This window comes from Calliopsis andreniformis, chromosome 12, assembly GCF_051401765.1.
Source record: "Calliopsis andreniformis isolate RMS-2024a chromosome 12, iyCalAndr_principal, whole genome shotgun sequence".
Taxonomy (NCBI): Eukaryota; Metazoa; Arthropoda; class Insecta; order Hymenoptera; family Andrenidae; genus Calliopsis; species Calliopsis andreniformis.
Window position 1 is genome coordinate 8,904,909 of NC_135073.1, and position 17,957 is coordinate 8,922,865.

The 17,957-nt window shown below is 32.2% G+C and overlaps 3 protein-coding genes across 7 annotated transcripts in view; all 3 read right to left on the reverse strand.

The window, feature by feature from the left end:
• The window catches only part of LOC143185654 (putative G-protein coupled receptor No18), a 73,863-nt gene extending 69,665 nt beyond the window's left edge, over positions 1 to 4,198 (reverse strand). The window contains exon 1 of one of the 3 annotated variants that reach the window (XM_076388832.1): positions 4,063 to 4,198. The gene's annotated coding sequence lies outside the window, so the exon portion shown is untranslated. Of the gene's footprint in view, positions 1 to 3,932 lie in introns of all 3 variants that reach the window. The other 2 variants (XM_076388833.1, XM_076388831.1) reach the window with 2 other exon arrangements.
• A 5,113-nt stretch (positions 4,199 to 9,311) lies between these two features.
• Gen (XPG-like endonuclease) lies at positions 9,312 to 12,426 on the reverse strand. 3 transcript variants are annotated; one of them, XM_076388839.1, is made up of 7 exons: positions 12,269 to 12,426; positions 11,916 to 12,189; positions 11,264 to 11,550; positions 11,040 to 11,201; positions 10,803 to 10,968; positions 10,269 to 10,731; positions 9,312 to 10,190 (listed from the first exon to the last, which is right to left on the reverse strand). In XM_076388839.1, the coding sequence occupies exons 1-7, from the start codon at positions 12,424 to 12,426 to the stop codon at positions 9,604 to 9,606; spliced, it is 2,097 nt and encodes a 698-aa protein (XP_076244954.1). In that variant the 3' UTR covers positions 9,312 to 9,603. The 3 variants fall into 3 exon arrangements, with proteins under 3 accessions (XP_076244954.1, XP_076244952.1, XP_076244955.1); XM_076388837.1 differs by having other exon boundaries at positions 9,312 to 10,731; XM_076388840.1 differs by having other exon boundaries at positions 9,312 to 10,731; positions 11,916 to 12,169; positions 12,269 to 12,395.
• A 743-nt stretch (positions 12,427 to 13,169) lies between these two features.
• On the reverse strand, positions 13,170 to 17,258 carry LOC143185671 (uncharacterized). The gene is made up of 7 exons (XM_076388858.1): positions 16,716 to 17,258; positions 16,431 to 16,600; positions 16,060 to 16,269; positions 15,567 to 15,943; positions 15,126 to 15,485; positions 14,263 to 15,018; positions 13,170 to 14,175 (listed from the first exon to the last, which is right to left on the reverse strand). Exons 1-7 carry the CDS (start codon positions 16,847 to 16,849, stop codon positions 13,414 to 13,416), a joined length of 2,769 nt encoding a protein of 922 aa, XP_076244973.1. The 5' UTR covers positions 16,850 to 17,258; the 3' UTR covers positions 13,170 to 13,413.
• Between the last annotated feature and the right edge of the window lie 699 nt (positions 17,259 to 17,957).

Genomic DNA, 17,957 nt, shown 5'->3' on the forward strand with positions numbered 1-17,957 from the left:
ATTCATAGATTACTGAAAACCTGGCGGTAGGATTTCCACCGTTTTGACGTCAACACTGAACGTAATAAATTTTAGCTAATTCTCTGAATGCAGCGAAAACTGACCACGATTGCAGCGTGAATAGTATTCTGGTTTATCTCTCGCCGCTATTCTCGAAAATATATTGATTTCAGTTTCGAATCCTTTTGTGGGGTAGACATGCAGCAACTGCAGTAGTAGAGCTTCTGAGAGCTTTTAAATTGAGTACTTAAATCATATCACAAAAGAAACTTAATTCTTATAAGTATGATGAAACGAGAACCTTAGGTATTTTGATGGAATAATTGCTCAAAAATGATACTAAAACAAGTAGTTCGATATTTTATGGAAAATGAAATTTGAAGTAATCTAAAGTAAAATTTCTTTTTACTTACTTCAATACACATTAACTCTGGAACGCTACACCGTATACCCACGTAGTAAAAACAATATTTATATTTCTGAATTGTCACCACCTCAGTAATAAAAAATAGACTACAAATAATTGCAAAATGTTAAACTAAAAGAAGACTACTAGAAAATACAATCTTCGTAAAGGCGTATAACATAAGAAAAAAAAAACATTTAACCTGAATAATATTGTCAATTAAACACTTAATGTCTGCCATGAATACACTGTTCACACCATATCCCGAAGGAGCTACGGCCTCTTAGCAAACTTTCAAGAAAACAAAAACTTCTCCGCGCCTCGCGCACCGCGATTACATTACGCTAAGTGTTTTAGCAGAAGGTAATTATTACGTACTTCCTCGAGCGCACTTAATGTTACTCCGCTAAGTTTTAGGGTATACTACTTCCAGCTCGATGACCGTCTCAACGCAAAAAGCACAAAAGGGAGAAAACGGGACTAACGTTCACGAGCTTCTAATCTCCGCGAATCCGTTCCCTGTTCCTTGACGATAAGTATTCATAGCGAATTTAACGAGGCGATTCAAAGTGCCGTTTTCAGGCGCAATGTCAGTGGGGCATCGCGGTGCCACGCTGATAAAAGAAATCCCGCCGTTATCAAGATGTAATAATGTCGCTAAACGGAGGCACTTTCTCCGCCGTCTTGCAATTGGACTCGAAGCACGTGGAACGATTGTTGGCGTTATCTTCGCACATTTTAGACCGTGAGCAGATTTTTGGGGAAAGAAGCTGCATCGTCGTTGTCGTTACTAACGATAAGCTGATAATGGACAATTCCCCAACGGCTCCACAATTTTTTCTCATCTACCTCTAACAAATGAAATATGCTTTTGCATCGGTAACTCGTTGTATTGAGTTTTAGCAAATTTTTATTGATTTTATTCTCCGTTAACAGGTATATTGTATCTGATATTTTATTGCAAATTCCTAGGCTAAAATAAAGCTCTTAGAAGAAATTACAGAGGCCATGTAGATACATACTAATGTTTCGAGTAGTGTTTTTAATACTTTTTACTAATAGTTAAAGGTTGGTCTACACTACATGTATAAAACAGAAAAGAGAGATGTTATACATATGTTTCTTCTTTATTTTCTAAAGGTATATAACGTGTAGTTTAGACCCACCTTAAGCCTGCACAAAAGGTAGTTTCTGTGAAAACAATTTTTCAGGGCCACAGAAAGTCTTAAAGTCTTGATATTACACTATAAAGCTATTATATCCTAATATATTAATCCTAGAACATTAGTATAAAGAATAACAAAATAATCCAGTTTATTTTGAACTTAAAATCATTTTTGTAATTATAACATAGAAAAAGATACAATTATTATTTTTATTATGTGGAAAGCGGTATGGTATTCTAATGATGAATCGTAGATAAAAGAGAATTAGTTATGAACACAATAGATCTCTACTTTGGAAATTTGGAACAGTGAGAAAATTCAGGTAAGAATTGTATGATGCTTTAGTTTTTGAAGAAATACGTGTGTTTCTGTAGAAGAAGGATTTTCTGTAGAATACAGAATGCATTTATGAAACAAATACGTTAAGGGAGAAAATATCATGGTTCTCTGACTGTAAAGTACCTTCTGAGAAAAATTCTACAATTTTTCTTCAACTTCAAGAAAAATTTTACTAATTTAAAATTTGCATTTCTCATTCTAATTTAAAATATTATTTCTATTACCCTCGTCTGAATACAAGAAATACATGACACTATTTGAGAGGTATTAAATGGGTTACGAAGCTTAATGTATTCCTTCTAATTAGCAATCTAATTAATTTCTTACTTTACTATCCTATTCATTCTATCAGCACAATGAAAACACGCATTCATGTTCATTAATTTATGTAAATAAACAAGAAGTACAAAATTACAATGTATGCATGTTATAAATACCAATTACGAGTAATGGCGTTAATCTAAAAATCCTGCTACGATGGTTACCAATGTATAAAATATTAACGATAAAAATATTATTTAAGCTATGTATCTGTGGATTTTATAAACGTATTTTTAATGTACATTAATTACTTTAATAGTAAAATGACATCGAGCGAGAATTTTAAATAGCAAAGTGCTATTTATTAATTCTGCTCAGACTTTTAGACTTTCCGTATTATTATGCACAACTCACTCCATCATGTTTCGTTCGTTTTTTCCCGTAATAGTGGCAACCAGTTCCAAACAACTTAAAAGTAAAAAAGCTTCCCATCACCCTCTGATAAATTGCACAAAGTGCTGAAAAAATGACAAATTAATAATAGCATCTCTCTGCAACATTTGTCATCCAAATCGATTTATCAGGTTTGTCATCAGAATACACTTAATCAACTTTTCTGGAAAAAAAAACTTGAAATGGTAACAATAAAGAAAATTTTACGAAATTTCTTTCTTCACATGAATTCAAAGTTAACAATAAGCATCGAACTGTATTTATGAATATATTTGACAAGAATTTTAAAATTTTGTCAAGTACTTTTTACTGAAAATTAATACTTTAACAATTAACACAGTATTCTTTTTTTAATGTAATAAAATAAATTGATACAATTGTTTTGTAGTTACTTAAAATCTGTATTTAACAAGATATATTCTACTCAATTCAGAATGTGATTCTAAACTTCTGGATTATAGTAAAATATCTTTGTAAACTATATATATTCTAAGTGCATATGATAGTGGATTCCTCTAAACACATTTTCTTCCTAAGAAAAACATGAAATAGATATCATTTGACACGAAGAATTAATAGTAATACACACTACACATAACTATCAACAATTATACCTATTTCTATTTCTCGTGTAACAGCTCCAAATAAATATCATCGATTAACAAACCGGGAAAAGTCTTCTTGCTACAATTAATCTCACCCACAGATCAAAAAGGAGATCACATAAAGCCTAACAAAATGGGACGTTCTGAAATTAGATAATTTTAGAGAAGAAAAACGTCAAAGCAGTTCTTTCAAAACCCGATCTAAAGTTTCATCTTCACCAGAAGTATCGAAGAAGCTAAAACTCGACTAAAGAGATTAAAACTTGACCACGTCTATATTAATTTCACCCAGTCCTGCCAGAGGAACAGTCGCTCGAGGCAAGTTCACTATGATAACGCGTGCACCGTAGCTCGCCAACGAATGCAAAAGTTTCGTCGATTAATTAATTAATTCCGCTGATAACAGATGCTCATGGAGCAGCTCGGAAGCGGCGAAACAAATTCCCGAGGAACTGTAGCGGAACGAACGCCCGCGGATTCCTCAAGAGCAGAGAGGAGGTGTATCGTCTTCGAGTGCAAAGATTAAAACGTATCGATCGTAGATTTACAAACGGGGGCTGCTCACTCGTCAGACCTTTACCACAGTCTTGCGGCAATGGTGCCAGCATTAATGGCCCATCACAGACGGACTTTTTCCCAAAGTACTGAGCAGAGCCCTGAAACAATAGCAGTGTTCCTTGCGCGGACCTGAATCATACTCACAGCACCGTGAATTCATCTCTCGCGAAATGGAACACGTCCAGCGGTGTTGCACGCCGAAACAAAAAGACTTATCCCAGCTTTGATCCCACTCACGAATTTCTTCGTTCAGGGTGCACACGTGTACACGTACCTAATTTGCGTCCTTCTATTGCAGTTCACTCGCATGTCCCCTCGTCGGCTTTGAAATTCTTTCACATCCACTGGAGAATCCCCACGAACATCTGTACGCGATGTTACTGTACCGAAATTTTCATTTACGCGTGTATAACATTTTATTACCGAGTTTAATCACTGTCCATAGTTCGATCGATACTTACAAAATTTATTACTGTCAATAAACAATATTCTTTTTTATTACTTCAAGATGAAAAACCAGTCTACATAGTTTTTATTTATTTATACCTTATGCTTAGTAACACGTTTTTTTATTAAAGATTTAGTATACTGATTGTTCATTTGGTTCCACGAGTTGAAAATCTTTACGTATCAATAAACGGAGTTGTAATTTTATTTTTCAGTAGTTTCTATTTCTCATTTATCTACGTTTTGAAATTTATATAACTTTTTGGACCGATGTGTGACAGTCATTCACCGATGTTCATTTATTACAACTTATCATGTGCCCGCACACAGTTGGATATTGCTCCCGAAACGAGGAATAAATTTTTTTTTTATTTTCTAGTAAAAATACGACCCATTCGTTCGATAGAAACTCGAGATCATGTTTCGAAAATTCCTCTCGCGGAGGAAGACACTGGGGGGTTGGCAAGTGTAATCGTCACAGGAGAGCAGGCATCCCCTGAATGTGCGCGAGCGAATACGTTGAAGCCGTGTTTTCGGCACGGCGATCGCGCGCGTACTGAAAATCCCAGTAACCACCCCCAACGACCCTCCCGCCCTCCCTCGCTGTAACCACCCCCGTTTCTAATACGGACTACACTGTCGGCGTATGCACGCGCAGTACAGTGTTGTACAGAGATGCGAGTTGCATGTGTAGGACGCATCCGATGCACATTCACGCTCGAGGAACTTGAACTTCGTTCCTACGTGAAATTGTTGCCTTATCAGAGGCGAAGCAACTCTTCGGTTCGCGACGATATCGGTGAAATGCATGATTATTAGCCGACGGGGAGGATTTCGGTGGCTCTCAAGAACGCCTTCGAGGAATCTCGTACATAACTAGATTATTTGGAGAGATACTCTCGTTTCAGTAATGACCCTTCTACGTGCAGCCTTTGTGTATCGCTAATGGAAGAGGAGCTCTGTTGTGAATGAAATTTTTCTCTAAGTTTTATTTCCTGGTAGAGTTATCTGATGCATTAAGGCAAATGCATACGAGCGATATTTTGATGCATGATTTCGTCGTGTAATCAGGGTAACAAGAAACAGATTCATGAATTGTTAGGCGAGCATATAAGACCCGATGCATACGAGCGATATTTTGACGACGATTTCAATGCGATCATGTTTTTCTTTGTTTTCTCAGTTACAAATAACGAAGACAGACATATGATCGCAATGAGTACTTGATAAGTAAAACTACTAACACAAAGAAACTCATTCTGTGATTGGAGAAAGACCATGTGTAGGTATATAAATTTTTGAAAGCCTCTATTCCAAGTTACGGGCACAGAAAAAGATTGAAAAGCATTGTTACTGAAACGTCCCGCAAGCATTCGATTAATTAGTCGATATTTCGATTAAAGGCACTGTTACGCGCATGAACCATACGATTAATTCTATCGAGTATTCTATACATGTATACCTGCTTTGAATGTTCTAGGTTTTTGTTTTTATTCAAATAAGAGATTTATGTTGTTTGCTCGGTAAATATGTGATCTGACATTATTTATATAGTTGCTGTACTTGAATGAAATTTTATCATTCATCTCTCTTCACTGCTTGTTTCAATAAAACGCGTTAATTACTTAACAAATTCCGAATAGACATACTTTAATTAACAACTCCTCATCAGTTTATGAAATTTAGAAAATATTATAGAATGAACAAGTTTCTAAAATTTATTTTCCAAAGCAAATATAGAAATACTGATACAATTCACTTTGCAGTTATTATACAGGGCACGCTAAAAGGAGACATTGAAGAATTTTGAAAAACACAAATCAAGAGAACGAGCAAAAACTATAGTATAGTTCATGTAAATCTAGAATTCAAGTTTCACGAAAATAGAAGTTTACTTTTTCTGTGAAAATAAATTGCACACTAAAAGTGAAAAATGTAAACCTTTATGACACTTTATTTTGTTTTTCATGAATTTTATGAATTCATTTTTCTTCCTCATTTTTTAAAATATATTTATGTAACACAACTAAATATAAAGGAATATTAAAAAATACGTATGGGCTAACGATCGATGGTTCGAACACTAAATACATGCTAAAGTGGAAAGAATTGTGCACGTTAGTACTCAGAATGAAAATTCAATTAAAAATCTTCACTCAAAATGAAATTGCAGACCTGGGTCCAATAATTTTTTGAATGCGTTATGTACCTATAATTCTTCGACCTTTTTTTCAAAGGACTCTATAGACGCGTATGTCATAGGAGTATCTTCATATGCAATATTCTCATTTTCTGGTAGTGAAGGACACTAGAAAATCTAATTTTCGTGAAATTCCATATGTCTCGAAGTCATCGAAAAACGAACGAAACTTTCCTGTATGCTTACGGCTGCTTGCAAAACTTTCGAGCAACTTGCATTCGGTGAAACCCAATGCTAAACTTCCAGAATTTGCCTCAATAGTTCTAGGAAACGTTTCCTATCCCTTTCCTATGCCCAGAAACAGTCATCGTTTCTCAATCGAAATAATCCACCGTGAAGACAAACTAAGCGACCGCGAATCGGTCAGCTTCCGTTCGATTTGAATTAATGAGAAAAGTGTCGTTCGCTTTAGTGTCGCTCAATTACTTTCCACAACTCTCTGCCTTAAGTCAATCCTATCGGAATCTCCTTACACAGACTCATTAATTAGAACTACTATAAATGATGAAAGAAACTTTTGTTCCTACTATCGAAATCAATCAAAGTCTAATTGACTTTATCTATCTACCTTCAATTTTTAATTTCGTTGTTCAAAGTCGATTAGTGAGATACACAATTTGAACTAATTTGAATGAGAATGTGTAAATTGCAATGTTAAATGCACTTAAATATTACAAATGATAATAAATAAAAAGAGAATTACTAAAATCTTTTAAATCTTACAATATTCATGAATTACTTTTATTTGTTACAAAATTGCTAATCCCATATAGTACAGTACAGTCTTAGAAGCGTCTTAAACACATCTAATAAAGTCCTGAAAATGTCTTTGAAACATCCGAAGTTACAAATTAGCATGTCTCTATAAGATGTCTTGAAAGATAGACGTTTTTAAGACGTCCATATAGTGTGTCTTTAAGATATCTTATGGACGTAAATTTCGGAAGTCTTTAAGACGTACGCTGGTGGATGTTTTTAAGACGTTCAAATTATGTCTTAAGATGTTCAGACATAAAATAGACATAAAAGGAACATCTTCAAAACGTTGTGCGCCATCTGAGATAATATTCAGGAATTACTTCTATTTGTAAAAGAATTGTTTGCATATATAATATGTATAAAGAACTCGTTTGATATATAAATACAAATATTTCACGAATAATAATTAGTTATATCTTAGCATTGTTACAAACTACCGATTTTTAGTAAATTTCTATTCTTTTTCTTTGTTTTTAATTTTCATATTATTTTCATTCATTTTACTCCTAAAACACTAAATAAACTGGACAATAGAATGTATACCCATGAATTAGTGGTATTAAAATCCAAGTTGCAATCACATATTAAAAATAATAAAAAGCAAAATTTACTCACAAACTCGAAGACGTTGCATTTCTTGACCAAGCGTAGATTCTGCAACTTCTTGATTTCATAGATTATGAACTATTGTTATAGTTTTTCTAACACCTCCTATAAAAAGAAAATATTAAATATTCATATGTTGCGTATAACACGTATTAATAATTCACTCCGATTAATTCGCTTTATCTAATAGAATTTAAGTTCACAAAAATATCACAATATAGTTAAATATATTTTACACCTCAGAATCCAGAAAAAATTCTTTTAAAATTTATACCTAACCCAAACCTAATTGTCGTTTAAAAAAAGTAGACAATTCAAATTACAATACTCACTATAACTCCTAATGTAACATGCAGGAAGTGAATACAATAATTGCAAAAAAATCATATTGTACAACAATGCCTAACATTAACGCATTAAAAAAGAACAGATATGCGACACATAATATCAGTATAACACACATTCTACTTTCTGCTATTTTTGAGGCTACTTACATCATATGTATAAATTCTACTCTGCTTAAAAACGACCATAAAACTCGAAAGACGAATAATTTTACGAGTTTATAAAGTTTAAGTTTAGTAGGAACTTCTTCTTAGTTTTAAGATGCAAAAGACGAGTCCAAATTTATTACAGCTCTTCAAACTTATCCTATATTACTCTATAAAGTGGTATAGCCGACGAATAATACGAAAGTTGAAATCCGTACTATGAACACACGCACGAGACATTTGCTCGAACAATGATAATCGTAATCGTAATTTTAATCGAGAAATTATTTGATCAAATTTTTAAAAAAATACTAATTACCTGCTATTGAGCAATGTGTTGATTTTGAAAGTACATTAACAAACACGGATGCACTATGATTTCCTTTCACTAATAACATCTAATTTTAAGAAACAATTGCTTTTGTACACTTTAACACGTCGTATATGTCTTGATTTTTGTATTACGAAGACAACTGATGTCGACGACGCTCGAAAACTAAAAGAAATGGGAGAAATGGCGCCAATCGCTTGTATTAATATAGTTGAAAACTGTGCCTGAAGATGGCGTGGAATACAGTCTGTAATCTGTAATTGGTTTATTAATATTGTTGACCATTGCCAAAAATACTGCACGACACAATAATTATATTTCCGCTGATCGGCAACGCGAGAGATTTCGCGCAAACTGCTTTATTTCTCATTATATATTATATATCTTTACACGTAATTTATAACTGCTGCAATTATCTATGGTTCAGTTAATCGTACGGATAACTAGAAGCCGATTTGAATTTAAATTCAAAATCCAAATGAAAAGATGAAAAATATCGATGAAGGGATTAGAGAGACAGCAAATAACTTTGTATTAAAAAATACAGAAGCTACAAAAGGATCGAATATAGAAAGGTACATATTTTTAATATAATAATTTAATTATATTAAAGGTATTAGAGTACGTGTAGGGTAGAGTAGATATTACAGCTTCCTAATGACTAGATAAGGAAATTTATATAATTAACATGTTTCAATGTTCTTTATTTTCTTTTTATATTCATATAAAAGTATAAAACATATTCAGGAAACATAAGGTATAAAATATTGCCCCACATTTTGTTCATTGTATAACAATGTCTTTTTTGCCCTTTAAAGAGGACAGAAATACATCAAACACTGTTTGAAAATATACAAATCTCCTTAGAAAGTACGTGCAATATTATACATACATATGTAGCATATTTACAGAAACAATTTACAATACTTTAATGAGATAAGGGGAGTTACTCATATATGGAATTTCCCTTTACAGTCTCTATTAAGTGATAATTTGTATTTCTGGATCAGAATCATCCATAAGATTATCAAATCCAAGACTAAATCTGTCATTTTCTGTAAAACTTTTTTGCAACTTATCCTTTTCTTTACAGGTTAACGCTCTTTGATTAAGCGGTACATAAGATTCACTGATGTTGGCAAATTCGTCAACGAATTGATCACAGTCGATAATTTTTACGCAGTCATCGCTTTCTGTTTGACTATCAGATATCTTAACAATAGTACTAGAATGCTCAATAATTTTCGAATGTAAATTATTCTCAGTCGTTGATTGTTGTATATCTTCTGCGACGTCAAATTGGAAAATTCTTTTGCTACAAATATTGTCAATTATTTCCGACATATTACAATCATGAGCATCGTCATCACTGATAAAATCATCCGGTGAAAGTTCATTAAACATCTTGTCTAGTGTATTATTCAATTTTGAATTTACTTTTTCCACTTGTAATACTTTATCAAATTGGGGACCGCGTTTTATTTTATTACACTTTTCATGATTTTCGCTTTGTCGGATCACCTCGTTAGATTTCTTTGGCGTAATGCTCATTTTTTCAAAGGATTCTTCTAATGACAAAGGATCATTTTTAGTAATAAATTCATCAATTTTCCTATTATTCTTTATATTTGTAGGATTTTTTATACCTTTTCTTTGACGTTTATTTACAGCTTTATCGCTACCACTAGGTTCAGTACTACCATTTTGTGCTTTAGCTTTAGTTGTACGTTTTTTTGTTTTTGCGCTTCTTGCATTTTCAAATACTTCAACTAATTCTGGATAACATTTCAATACGGCACTTTGTGGTTCTATACTTGTTAGTTCTGACAAAATATCAGTATTAGAATCATTGATTTCTGTATCTAATGCAATACATTCTTTCAATTTCTCTATTATATCATGATCAGTTCTCCAAATTATTTCATAACTAGCAACAGATCTAATATTTCGAATTTTCTTTATCGCTTCAGGTATGAACAAATCGGGTATTGAAAAACGATTTTCAATAGAAATATTTGGAAGGTGCACAAGTTGCCATCGTGTAACTAAAGGAAATATTTTTTCAAAGACATACTGTGGCTCCCAAGATAAATTTCGCTCTAAAAAATCCTGATACAAGCCATATCATGAATGTATAGACTATGTTAAAAATATTACAAAAAATTTATGTGAATGTTTACCATTAATTTTGTTACTTGTGGTTGTTTCCACTGAAGATCTATCTTTGTAGGTACAGAATCTTTTCTTATGAGAAATTCATCTATTAATTCTTGGTTTGGAAAATTTTCTACAAGAAGAGTTTTCTTTCTCAAAGCAATTTCATTTAGTAGTAATGCTCTCTTTTCTCTATAAATATATAGTGCAATAAATATTATAACTATTTACACGAAAGTAACACGTATTGAATGAAAATTTACCTATAAGAATCATCACATTTTACAGTAGTGCCACACTCTACACAACCTGATTTTGTATGCTTTTGCACTTTACCAGCATGGCCACAAGATGAACATAAATTTGGATTTAATAGTTCTACTTCTTTCTGATCTAAGCTATTATTCGTTCTCCAACTTTTCATTCTGAAAAATAATATTAATATTTGTATGGAATTCTGATATATTTATCACTATTTATATTTTACCGTTCAAGTACATCTTCAGTATCTATAAGTTTAAAGAGCTTTAGAGCAGCCTCTTTGCCAACTCCATTTATTCCATCATCATAATCGCATCCACATAGTAAAGCTAATGCTATCATTTTGTTTCTATCCAAGTTCAATAATTTTTCTATCTTCTCTATATTGTACTCATCTACAGCACCACCTGAACCTCCTCGATTCCCTTGAGTACTTGTACAAAAGTTTCTATAAACTACTTTTGCTCCATATAAAAAACAATCACTATCTTGACTTATGCATCCATCAACAAGCTAGATAAATATTTACTGAAGTAAGAAATTAAGTACTATTTATATGACTCAATACATTCAGTAGGAACAAATTTTTTATAAAAAAAAGTGAATGTATATTTGCATAAGAAATAATTCCTTTTCCTTAAGTGAGATTAAAAAATTTGTTCCATTATATCACAGCCAACTCTAGTAGTAGTCATACTGAATGAAAAAGAGCAACATTATGAGAGTCCAATTTTGCACTTGATAGAAAGAGTATGCAGCATTGTGTGTCTCTGTCTATTTAATGCAAAATTAGACTCTCACAGTGTTGCTGTTTTTCATTCAGAATAGCTAGTACTATAGTCAGCTGTGATTAAATATATATTACAATGCATCATTACCCCATCTTCGTTTAAATAAGCACACATTGCTTCTGCTTCTCCTTGTCCTTGTACACATGCTAAACCCATATATTTAAGCATCTCTTTACATTCTTTGAGAAGTCTATTAAACTGTGACCTCCCTGTTCTTTTTACTTTCCTTTCTCTAAATCCATTACGAATATCGTTTCTTTTAACTATAGCATTATGTTTTAAGGTAGGTGCTTTTCCTTCCAGTACGAATACTGGTGATATTCCTTGCATCAAAAGAAACGCTGTGCGAAAAAACAAATTTCTGTAATAAGAAAAATACTATTTGATCCTATTTGAATTTCAAGTAGAAAATAGTAGACGTGATAGAGAAACAAATATACCTTAGATACATTTTTGGTTGAGCCGAGTGATCAGTAACCGTTTGACTATCTACAACCCAACAACTCATGTCAATTGCTATCGTCTTCCCTTGAAGTTCAAACATTGGTTTCCTGTCGCACATAGGCGACAGAATATTCCAAAGATCTTTTACTCCCATTTTGAATGTTGTCAGTCAAATTTTATAAACAACTCTTCATAAATGAGCACTGTTTCAGCGCCATCTGATAGCGAGAATTAAATTTACATTTCATGATACCATCTAAGAAAAGCATAAGTTCCTATATATTAATCAAATTTTATGCATATAATATTAATAACTCTGTGAATAAAATATAATAAACTAAAATCAATTATTATATACGATGTCTGTAAACATGTACTGAAACATCTATTAGAAATATTTTTGCTTTTCGATAACGTAAGATATGGTTAAACCATAAACTAGGTAGTACAGTATAGGTCGGCCACTTGAGGTTCTCATCTTGTAGGAGTTGTGTGAATTAATTTAAAAAAACTTTTTGAAAAATGGTTCTATAGGGACCTTATTTATTTGAAAACAATACTTGCATAATTATATGCAATGAAACTATCCAATTAATAAAGTTATGAAATTAATTCTGTATCTATATCAGATGTAAATTCCCATAAGATTCCATATTGTATTTTAAAACAAAGTTCGCCAAACCAGTCAATACACTCTTGTGCAAAAAGTTTATTTATAGATTGATAAATTAACAAAATATGTGCGGTATAAACTTTTATGAAATATATAGTAAATGTGTTAAACTTTAATATAAAATTATTTTTCATATACATATTACGAATTTGATTGTATCACATAAAAATGTGCTAAGTCTTTTTTTTTATTATAGACGTACAAAAATAAGAAAAGGTTGAAGACTCAAATTTATACAATAAAATAATATAACTTTGCTATCAAACACCATTGGCAGTCAAACCTATTAATATTTTAGGTTCCTATCAGAGTATTAATTATTGTCAGTTTTTTTTAAACTAAAAAACATTAATAAATTAAAGGAAAACCATATCTCTCAATTCATATGTAGAAGTTAACGTATCTTTAACATTGTAGTGTTGTAATACGTTGATTTCGATTTATATTTTACGTATACCACTTTACAAATCAAAATGAAGTTTCTTGAAACGTATCTTTCACTTTAACTGAATTTAATGTTGATTCGCTTAATTGTTTATGCCTGAAACCTTGCCCTCGTATACCTTTCAACATTCTGCTTTCTTTTACTGATCTTTTCGAGTCATTACGCTGTAAGCTAGTTGCCCGCTTCCTTGGCGAACTTGTAGCTTCGTCATTCTTTTCCGACGAATTGTTTACGCTATTAGTACTTCCAGAACCGATACCAGAAGTATCAGATTCTGGATGATTTCCATTTAAGCAACATAATAAACTATCAGAGAGACCATCTTCATTTAAGATATTCAAGTCAGATTCTGACTGTTCAAAATCACCTGTACGCGATGTGAAGCTGAGATCAACAGGACTAGCAGTTAATACGCTCCTAGACAACAAGTATTCTCTAAATGTACTCGTTATAGACATAGTACTCTGTTGAGTGACTGTGTAACGATCATCCGCAATGGATGAAATAAACTTTCCTTTCTCTGTCACGTCCCTGCCGAGATTTTCTTTATCTTCCAGATCAATACTTTCCCCGTAAATGATTTCACTTCCTGTACTATTAGGCCTCTGAGATTCTTCTAGAATTGAAGTACAGTTCATCTGTCCAATCATGTCAATGTTTGTCCCGTGCATATTGTTAGGTAAACTATACTGGTTCCAGCTGTTATTACCAGTGGCTAGATTACATAGATTGGAACCAGAAACCATCATTACTGGCTTCCTAGATCGTGGTGTCATCATTGTTTCCTGTAATTAACGTGAAAATGAATGTAAATTAACAAATATTACTTGTTGTAAATGAAATGTTCGTCTTTGTTCATAGTGAGCACATACCTGCATAGCTTTCGTCATTTTGGTTGCACTTTGTGTAATTGGACTCATGCTTTTATCATTGTTAGTAATAGGAGTTAACATATAATCATTAGTAACTAAGCTTTTGCGCAGCAAATTTGATGGCGTTGATGTATGGGCAACATACACATTCCAAAGCCTATTTTTCACGATAGGAGACAAATGAGCGCATGCACTATCACTGTGCAATTCAATTTTTGAATGTTCTACTGATTTCTTGTTGGCTTCATAATTCTTAGAAGGGGAAGCCATATCTACATAAGTAGCTTTCGATATCGACAAGGTAGGTTCTGAACTTTGTCTGATCAATTCATTTTCTCTGGTTTCGTACAAAGTGGACTGAGAAGAATACATATCTGGTGGTTCACTGTGTTGCCTAGGTAGTTTAACAGTATTAATTGGTGTATTATCGCCTCGTTCCAAGTCTTTAATAACACCTTCTAAGGATAGATTTTCATCATCAGTTTTTGAAATTACAGAATCATTTGTTTTGTTCATACTCCATTCGTGATATTTTTCATCAATTTGTTCTTCCTTTATATTTACAAATCTCATCAACATAGTCTTTCTCTTATCTTTGTAGTTCCTCATTGTGGGAGTATTAAGACTACCAGTGCTATTACTAATATGTTTAGTATGAAGAAGGCTGTCATTATTTGTTTCACAATTTTCCATGCTAAGTTCATCATCTGATTTGCAAAACAGAACTTTTTTCTGAAGCAATGACTTTTCTAGATTCTGTATAGTAACAAACATGCGAGGACGGTACATTAATTACAAGATATTATTACAAACATAATCATGCTGTTAAAAAGTTATAGAAAGAAATTATGTGTGTATCTTACCGTTGACAACATATTTTCTTCACTACTTGATCTAGTGATATTGCAGCCTATATTGATGTCAATGAACTTCTTGTGACCTAAGATTTTCTTTTGAAATATATGTTTCTTAATCGAATCTCCAAGACTCTTAGTTCGACAATGTTTAACTTGTCTTGGAGTGCCTTGACCATTTTCTTTATTAAATTGTTTAACAAGCCTGCGCTTTTTAGCCGATTCTGGCATTGCTTGTATATGAGCATAGAGTTGTGCTAGAGCTGCTTGAGTGTCTTGTGTAGAGTTTGCTTTTGCTGTCAATTTATGATCCACAAAACTGAAAACAGTGTGTGCTGTACCAGTTGTATCTGGTATGGATTCATTTAACTAAAATCGTGAATAATAAAATAATTAAAATAATTATGTATAACTGTTAACTTATTCAACTAATATATGAAGAAAACTTACATCAGTTTTCTTTGGGCTCAGTAACTTTCTTTCTTGTTCTACCCAATAGGCTCTAATATCTGTAGCCAATTTAGGTGGTATTTCAAACAATTCAATTCCTTTCCTAATCATAAATGCAACTAAGCATGATAAAGTTTGAGAATTGATATGTAAAGCTTCTGGTGAAAGCTTCCTTGGACACATTAAATGTGGTGTAAAAAGAGTGGCTAGTGTATCACAATTCATTTTATTTTTACATTCAAAGCTAGCTGTCTTATTAAGGAGTGTTAAAACACACTTGAGCAATATTCTATTCATTGATGGTAAAAGTAACAAAAGTAACTGTAAAGACCTTAATAACCGTGCGTCATTTCCACTGACATCTGAGCTACACAATTCTGAAATAAAAATATGTAATGAATTATAAAAAAATTAGAGAAATAAAGAATATATAAAATCATAAGATCAGCTGAAATATGAAAAAATACATGATTAGATGTAGGAAATATTTTACCAGCAATTTGACAATGTGCAGGATAATGCAAATCTGATAGTAATGGTTCAGGCAAATCTGCTAAAAATCCTTTTAATACAGATGCACAGTCATGTACACTATATCGACCATCATCAAGATCCAAAGGAATACCTTGATATAATGCAGTCTTTAAATCTTGCTGTCTCGTCAATTTACCAGTACGTCTAAATATACCTTCTTGTACAATATCTGTAAAATTATTAAAAACAGAAAAATAAAGGTCCAATAGAATTCATAGTTCTTAAAAATGTATATGCTAAGAATTACATTTCTTTATTTATATAATAAATCAGACACTATACTGCTTAGAAAAAACAAACTACTATAAACTAAATAGAATTTGTACTTACTCTGCTCTTTGGATAAATACTCTGCTAACTGTTTTACTTGATTAATCCCATCTTCCGACAAACTAGCACCTTCTGCACCTTTCTGCAGATTGATCGTTGACTTAGGTTTCTTTGTAAAGCTCAACAGTCCCCATTTTTTTAATTTTGCTTTTTCATTAATACAATCATTGCTGAAAGATTTGATATCATATACAAACTTAAAGAGATTGCTTTAACGTCATTAAAAAATTTATTCAACAAAAAAATTAAGACAAAGCAAAGTTACAATAACAATTATTGACTTACTCCTCTGTATTGAGATCCAATTCAAAAGACAAATGCATTTTGACAAGAGTGTGGAATTGTTCTGGATTGACTTTTCGCATTCTAAAAGCCAGTTTACCGTCCACATTATCGTTGAAATCTTCCATTGTCAACATCGCGGTAACGGCAATTTAAACACGTTCTGACATCTTTTGAATCCAGTTACGCACGCTCGTTATCCTTTCGTCGAATGCGGTTAGTTTCATTCTATCTAGTCCTATTCACTATGCTACTACGTTCATACGTTCGCGCATACAATTCATCTTTTATAAACTAATTAAAATAATTGGTTGATAAGTAAAACAAGTTACATGATATATTTTCATTCATTCGTATTTGATTTGTATGCAACCGTTCCGCCAATCCAACCAAGGCACTCCCACCAAAATTTGTGACCAGAGGTAAGCTTCATACCACATGTCACCAGTGGAGTTAGTGTCTCAATTTTTACATTCATAAATTAGAAAAATGAGAAAAAAATCGAGGAGTGTTACAAAACAGCTTTACTGAGAAAATTAAATTTTATTCTACCAGTAACGAAAAAGGATTTAACGAACTTAATTGTATAAATAAATAAACTATTAACAAATTCAAATAATCACAGTTTTCTGCTTCCTTTTTGGTTCACAAGTGTCAGTCGTGGCGCTGCAAAATTGTTCAATAAAACCGTGAGATACCTATCTATAAAAGATACTATTATTTATCTATGGTGTACCATTAACAATATTAAGTTAGAGAGTCTAGTGGATAAAATGAAATAAGGATATTTGTAGCACTTATCACTAGAGGGCTAAGAACTTTAACCGATTCTCCTAAGTTCCTTAACATCCGAATAGTATTGAAAAATTATATTTTTATAGTGCATAGACATTTAACGTTGTTTTACGATAATATAAAATACAAAATGATAGTTTTTACATTAAATAGTGTTATAACATTTCCTAACATCTATTATTAAAGAATAATATACAACTGGAACATTTTGTTACAAAAATTTCGTTATTATTTATTAAAACAAATTCACATATTCAAAGATAGTACTGTCATTTTAACTTACATTTAAATAGATTAAAAAATTTCTTTTACCCTATTCCAATTATCATCAATCATATTTCCATTTGCACGATACAAAATAAAAAAAAACAAGTGCAATAACAAATATTTAATAACTTATTATCGATACCAGCGGGAACATTGAACCCCAAATTGAAACAGTAAAAGCTC